A 7536-nucleotide genomic window follows, 5' to 3' on the forward strand; every position below is an offset into this window, starting at 1 on the left:
TTCGTTTGTAAAACACTACTTTATTACGTGTACTAATAGGTCTCTGGGGGATTTTTTGCGACTCACTTTATGGGGGATTTTAACTATTAAATGAGAATTTGAAAAACAGAATAAACATCGACGACATTTATACATATCATATTTATGGCACTTGTTTAATCCGTATGGAAGAACCACTCAATGGACTCGGATAATGTACAATTACATAATTACTGTACTGTTTTGTAACACGACACACACATTAGCAACACCGGTGGCAGTGGCCTTAGGCCTAGTTATTATTGTTTTATAGTACAAATTCCCAAAATTTACGGCATTCATTTTGAAAAGAAGCCCTTCTCTTTACTCTTTACTAAAAAAAAAGATAGTGCTATACAATAGATAGAGATTGGTAAGAACGTGTACAACATTGAAAATGTATTTTGTGATAATGTTCGCGTTTCACACTGAAAATCCACTTTGTGGCATGACGCAGGCGAGCGAACGTTACTAGCGTTTGCGGCAACACGCCTAATAAACTGTTCTAGCGTGATATAGACTTTAGTATACCCTGCCATACCATCGTGATGAAATGAACCGGGACTATTTCCTATATGAAGGGACGTAAAGTTAATTAAACCATAACATCCTCAACAATGGGGTATCGCCTCGTTAATTTTGACATTTATAATTAATCGCCATACATTTTTTTTTCAGAATGTTTATAATACGATTTCATTACAACTTCCGCGGAGCCGTTGCAATAAAAATTTTCCCACTGACTTTCTCCTAAATAAATATTGATGGTCAATATTTGTCTGTTTCGAACACATAAATAAATAAATACATTGATCTATGTTTTAAAAACTACATTCATTTCATTATTACTACTAAAAGAATATCATTTAAACGGAATGTTTGACGTTGGCTTTTTGTATCCAAACATTTCAAAGTCTATTATATATCGTTGATACAACGACTGTATGTAACTGACAGGTAAGGTGGAATAGTAAGAGTGCAGACTACGCGTATTTGAACTATCCGTGGGATTGCTTCCGCTCGACGACGGAAATGACGTCACGTTACCGATATGCGCAATCCTCATTATATACCTAGCATCTTCCTGTAGGCTTTCAAACTTGCCTATAACATCGTATTCGATTTCGCATGGTCTACAGCGTTGGTACTGATACCCCCAATGCGGATTCTTCCAGTGTTTGTGGTCCGTTTGATCTGGATCGGTCAGAAAATGGACAAAATCCATGAAAGTTAAATTGTAACTTGTCTGGGTGTCACCCTTCGTTTCATTGGTATACAGCGTAGATAAATAATAACCAAGTTTGTCCCTCCATATATCTGTCTGACTAAAATTTGTGTCAGGAGCGAGTTTGTTGCGAAAAGCAGAGAGAACTCTTGAGAAGGGATTTCGAGTGAACATAAATTTTGTGTAAGAACTTAGGATGTACTTGACATCTTTTGGCGATCGTTCTTCGAGGTACTGAAACGAATTCATTCCCGCTCGGTTGACGACATGTTGAGGTAGATCGTCTGTACTGTTCATAAAACCATTCAGAACTAAAAGGAGCCTTTTCCAGCTGGTGCTGGCGACTTTTGGCGTGAAGCAGTAGAGGAGTTTGTATTCGTCGTTAATGGCAATATTCCATGGCGGATGTTTGTAAACGTCTACTTTCCCAATTTTTGACTTGTACTTCTTGCATGCTTTTTTCAGAGTCTGCTTCCGTTCGTTTTGAATGTTCCGCATTCTCCGTAGAAAATCATTTTTCTGTTGAATAAACGTAAATGATTTATTTTATTATTTTTTTTAATTTACTATATTTCGACATCAATATTACATATAAAAAAAAAATATAGTTGGTTTTATGTGTCGAGGAGTATCAAAAGAATTTAAAAGAATATACTTATTGCATAATTACACTATTCAGATCCGGATGAATGAATAAATGAATGTATGAATGAATGAATGAATGAAAGAATGAGCGTAGCTACGGGCAGTGCAGTCAGTGCAAAGCACTGGGGTCCAGGGCTGTTAGGGGCCATTCATAAATAGACCTAGAAATAATACTTAGAATATTTTCCAATTTAATTTTGAAGAAAAAAAAGGGGGGGGGGGTAGCGGGACCCTCAATAATATTCGGCTTTTGGAGTAGGAATTATTGACTACTGTGTTCAATGGTGTATTCAAGGCTGGGGCTCCAGTCTGCCCGACCCCCTATTTTTTCAAAATTATTAGAAAAAAATGTTGAAAAAGGAAATTTTATTCATTAGGCCTATAGTATAAGTCCGAGAGTGCCATTTTTGGGCATCTAGTGCCATTTTCGGGCATCTAAAGGTGCTATAATCATATCTTTTTACCTCAGACCAACCATGGTGGTGAGGAGGTGGTCTTCCTCATCCACCTGTGAAAATCCCTCCCTCACCCCTCTATTCGAATTCCCTGATCCGCCACTACAATTGTTTAATTTTACGTGCCACCATTTTAAAAAAAATTACAGCAGCTGCTGAGACCGATTATGCCCCTCTTAAAATGGTTATGAATCCGATTATCAATAGTATTTATGAGTTGTGTTAAAAAAAAGAAAAAAAGAAAAAAAAGAAGCAGTCCTTGGAATGAATTTTCTGAGAACTAGGGAATTCCCCTATCAGTGCCACATCCACGGGCCTGGTAATTAATTTACCGGGCCCGTGGTTTTCGTACCTTGCTACGGCGCTGATCAGCGGATAAGATTAGTAGATGGTGGGTGGATGAATGGATCGATCGATTGATCGATGGATGCATCGATGGATAGATTTTTTGCGTGGATGGATGAAAGAATGGATGAATGAATGAATTCTTTCATGAATGGATGAGAATAGTACCAGTCCACTAAATTGTATTATGATCCATTTCTTGTGAATACATAAACATCCTTGCCTTGGCGGAGTTAATTATTGAACAAAAATCTGATGAAAAAATCTGATGACTTATGCCGGGCACTCACTGCGTCGTACGAACGTCGGTCGACGAATCGAACTCCGTTCCCTGTGAGCGTTTAAACTGCACGACTCAGTCTGCTGATTGTCGGCGGCAGTCTGAACGGATCGTCAACACGATCCGTTTGCGCGCGGGCGTCATGGCATTGCGTTCTCTATGGATCGCGTCGGCCGACGACCGCCGTGCTCGTAGTGAGTGCCCGCCTTTAAATACCCATTGCTACTTACCTGTTGATCTAATCTACCCGCCTTAGCTTTTGGCACCACTGAAATCAAAAGCACAATAAGATGCGTTAAGTCTTGTTCACATTATTTTCTGTGACAAATACCTTTGATACCATGACCATAATTATGGACAAATCACAGATAGGCCTATTCACAGAATGGACAAACGCTTTCACTGTTGCCTCAAGCGTGGTTTCCATAATATCGCTACACAGTGTCGCCGACTCCTTTGGCGACCCTGATTGGTCAGTTGAATCAAGCTCGGTTTCCATATAATCGCTCACCCAATATCGGCGCCAATCGCGTTGCAGACGAATTGGGGTGCCTTCCCGATTGTGTCAGGGCAGCTATCTCAATGCATCCTGATTCGTGCAACGCAATCGGCAAAGCTGAACCAGGTTCAACCTTCCCGGCGACTGTCGCCGATACAGTGAGCGAAGCTACACAGTGCAAGAATTGCAGTGAAAACGCTGTAACGACTGTGTGTAGCGATTGCATGGATGGAAACCAAACTTCAACCAATTTACTACACATGTTGCGTCAATGCGCGTCAAATTTCAAGGCGGTGGCTGACTTACGTAGCGTTTCTTAATTGTATTTGCATCAAAAAATGAGTCAATCATACTAATGAAAAAAATCAACTAATTGATAATGATTACGATGATGGTCATGATGTTGATGATAATGATGACCTGTAAACGGCTGTGATGATAGATGTCATGGTAAGTGATGATTGTGATTATAATAATGATAACGATCATCATAAAATGATTCTGATAGGTCTATGTTTATAATGGTATTGATGACATTTATGTTGATGATGTTATGATGGTAATAATCTTGATGATTATGTTTATGATGATCTTGATGATAATCATGATGATGACTAAGAAAAAGACCTACTGTATTTCTAGACACTAAAAGACATACCTACACTAAAAGGCATACCTACCAGATTTTAGTGTAGTTATAGTGGATTGAGGAACACTGTTCCAAAAGAAGATAACAAGGATTCCCGCTGTCAGCAGAATTCCGATGAAATCGCGTTTCATTATTGCAACTGACACTACAAGATATTCTGATTCACATCTTCTTGAGAATCTGTAATGAGATGATAACAACTAAATTGTTTCCTGGCAACGTTGAGGAGAACAATTATATACGTCACAATTATGTAAATTAGCCTAACACCGATACTCAGATCATAAGCAGCTATCACAATGGCCACCATCGTATCATTTAATATCAACAACAACATCATATGAATGAAAGATACGTATATATATATATATATATATATATATATATTATATATATATGCCTATATACATGTATTGTTTTGTGGTACTTTCTGTTATATGGATAAACAATTTATTTTCATATATATGCTTATATATTTATCATCATATTATATCATTATCATCATCATTATCATCATAATGATAATTAATTTTCCTTGCTGTACATTGTACTGTACTTCAATTTGAAGAAGCACGGGGGGGGGGTGGGGCACGTTCCCCCGTTCCCCCTACTGGATCCGCCCCAAGTGGGGCACAACATTTTCAGAATAAATAAGCGAGTAGCGCTTATTTCAATACATAACATTGATATGCATTGAAATTTTAGAAGTCTTAGTGGTAAAACGGGGGAGGGGCCCTCTTCTCCCGTGTCCCCTGAAGGCACCGCGCCTGTGTTTATACAATGAATGTCAAGTGACAGGAGATTGTTCGAACCGCTTCTCGCTCAGGGTTAGTAGAACCATGAAGGAATTTTTTTTTATCGGATAAGAAATTAAAGCCAACTCCGCAGGATTTTTTAAAAATATTTAGTACATCTGATTTTTCTAAGACAAAAAACCGTATTTGGCGAAAAACTTTTGAATATTTAAAAACTGTTGGAAAAGGTGGGAAAAATTGTGTTTACGCCCCTTTATTCTTTAGTCTTTAAATATTCAAAAATATGTATCTCCTTAACCGCTTCCGAGTTTTTCGTCAAATAATGCTTTTTCTGTCTTAGACAAATCAGTTGTTGAACAAATTAAAAATGGTGTTTCCTCCAGAGCTTGGCTTTAAAACCGAAGGTTCAATGTACACATTTGGCTCATATGTACTTAAAAAAAACCCATTGCATTACCTTTGTGGAATATAATGTGAACCTATAAAGCGCTTCTATATGGCACCTACAGTAGTCACGGACGACGCTCAATGACGCTGCTAGTTACGATAAGTTATTTTTCTACCTTTACCTTTATGTAGGCCTAATAGCATGAGGCTTGATATGATAAAGACCACTAGCCGTTCTAAATCCAATCTCCTTTGGTCAACTGAAATATTTTTAAAACACAAGAAATTAAATGCCATAATGCAAGTAGTATTACCAATCAGACGATTACATAATAACCATTATAATTATAATCATTATATAATCATTATATACCGGTAACCATTATATAACCATTCTATAGTTTTTGCATACCTATTAGTTTTTGTTTATGTTGTAGTGGTGACTTGAAAGGATAAGGTGGCCACTAGCCGTTCAGAATCCAATGTTATTGAAAATGTTGGTATACAGGACTCATGAAGTTAAATGACATCAAATACGATCACCAATTATCAGACGATTACATAATAACCATTAACCATTATATAATCATTATTTATTTCATTATGTAACAATTCAATTAGTTTTTTTGCATCCGTCAGCACAGGTTATGGATGTATATACAAGCGTCTGTTAATAATCGAAACCTGAATGATAATTAATAAATTATTCCGTTAAAAGTTTTCATTGTGATAGTTTATGTTTTCGCAGTAAATCCCGAAGCTGATAATTCACATTAAAGAAAAAAGTTTTGTTTTTTTTTAAATGTTTTATCGAAGAGATTTGCAAATTGTAATTTTCAAATAGGCCCCTATATATGGCTTTTAGTTAATTTACCCCTATTTTATTTCCCCGTTAGGTGAGGCTAAGGCTATCGCCACTGCCGCAGTGCAAAAAAAAGCTGTTGTTTTCATCGGCACTGCTGCAGTGCGAAAAAGCTGCTGTTTTCTATGGCCACTGCAGCAGTGTGTAAAAGCTGCTGTTTTCTATCGGCACTGCCACAGTGCCAAAAAACTGCAGTTTTCTATCGGCACTGCCACAGTCAAAAAGCTGCTGTTTGATTAATCAAAATGGATGTTTTGATCGATGGATGACATTATTGTATCCATAATGGATTAGGTCTAGCCTATCCTATATTATTGTTATTGGTCATAAGTGTAAAAAAACGGTCAACTCTCAAGAACCGTTAATATTATTAATTAGCATCACCAACCGTCAACATAGACTTTGGCCTATTAATTATTACAGCTGTCTCTTATACACATCTTTTTTTAAAAATATTTAGTACATCTGATTTTTCTAAGACAAAAAACCGTATTTGGCGAAAAACTTTTGAATATTTAAAAACTGTTGGAAAAGGTGGGAAAAATTGTGTTTACGCCCCTTTATTCTTTAGTCTTTAAATATTCAAAAATATGTATCTCCTTAACCGCTTCCGAGTTTTTCGTCAAATAATGCTTTTTCTGTCTTAGACAAATCAGTTGTTGAACAAATCAAAAATGGTTTTTCCTCCAGAGCTTGGCTTTAAAACTGAAAGTTCAATGTACACATTTGGCTCATTTGTACTTTAAAAAAACCCATTGCATTACCTTTGTGGAACTATGTGAACCTATAAAGCGCCTCTATATGGCACCTACAGTAGTCACGTACCACGCTCAATGACGCTGCTAATACGTAACGATGAGTTATTTTTCTACCTTTACCTTTATGTAGGCCTAATAGCATGAGGCTTGAGATGATAAAGACTACTAGCCGTTCTAAATCCAATCTCCTTTGGTCAACTGAAATATTTTTAAAACACAAGAAATTAAATGCCATAATGCGAGTAGTATTACCAATCAGACGATTACATAACTGTCTCTTATACACATCTAGATGTGTATAAGAGACAGATATATGCCTATATACATGTATTGTTTTGTGGTACTTTCTGTTATATGGATAAACAATTTATTTTCATATATATGCTTATATATTTATCATCATATTATATCATTATCATCATCATTATCATCATAATGATAATTAATTTTCCTTGCTGTACATTGTACTGTACTTCAATTTGAAGAAATTAAATGTTGCTTTGAATGAATGATAATCATTATATATATATATATATATACTGTCTCTTATACACATCTTCTGCCCGACCCCCTATTTTTTCAAAATTATTAGAAAAAAATGTTGAAAAAGGAAATTTTATTCATTAGGCCTATAGTATAAGTCCGAGAGAGCCATTTT

At 36.4% G+C, this 7536-nt stretch overlaps 1 protein-coding gene across 4 annotated transcripts; it reads right to left on the bottom strand.

Annotated features, from left to right (window-relative positions):
- On the bottom strand, positions 1 to 7076 carry LOC117116246 (carbohydrate sulfotransferase 10-like). 4 transcript variants are annotated; one of them, XM_033260238.1, is made up of 4 exons: positions 6999 to 7076; positions 4148 to 4296; positions 3199 to 3236; positions 1 to 1762 (listed from the first exon to the last, which is right to left on the bottom strand). In XM_033260238.1, the coding sequence occupies exons 2-4, from the start codon at positions 4245 to 4247 to the stop codon at positions 881 to 883; spliced, it is 1020 nt and encodes a 339-aa protein (XP_033116129.1). In that variant the 5' UTR covers positions 4248 to 4296; positions 6999 to 7076; the 3' UTR covers positions 1 to 880. The 4 variants fall into 4 exon arrangements, with proteins under 4 accessions (XP_033116129.1, XP_033116133.1, XP_033116130.1 ...); XM_033260242.1 differs by having other exon boundaries at positions 6885 to 7004; XM_033260239.1 differs by lacking the exon at positions 6999 to 7076 and adding an exon at positions 5441 to 6465.
- Between the last annotated feature and the right edge of the window lie 460 nt (positions 7077 to 7536).

This window comes from Anneissia japonica, unplaced genomic scaffold (genome assembly GCF_011630105.1).
Source record: "Anneissia japonica isolate Jap-2015-1 unplaced genomic scaffold, ASM1163010v1 scaffold288028_len459517_cov177, whole genome shotgun sequence".
NCBI classification, from domain to species: Eukaryota; Metazoa; Echinodermata; class Crinoidea; order Comatulida; family Comatulidae; genus Anneissia; species Anneissia japonica.

What these genes read in the sequence shown, in the direction of transcription:
- LOC117116246 (XM_033260238.1), bottom strand. Translation starts at nt 4,247, where the DNA reads ATGAAACGCGATTTCATCGGAATTCTGCTGACAGCGGGAATCCTTGTT. An exon ending in TATAACTACACTAAAATCTG is followed by an intron (nt 3,237 to 4,147) that starts GTAGGTATGCCT and finishes TTTTGATTTCAG; the next exon opens with TGGTGCCAAAAGCTAAGGCG. An exon ending in CGGGTAGATTAGATCAACAG is followed by an intron (nt 1,763 to 3,198) that starts GTAAGTAGCAAT and finishes TTTATTCAACAG; the next exon opens with AAAAATGATTTTCTACGGAG.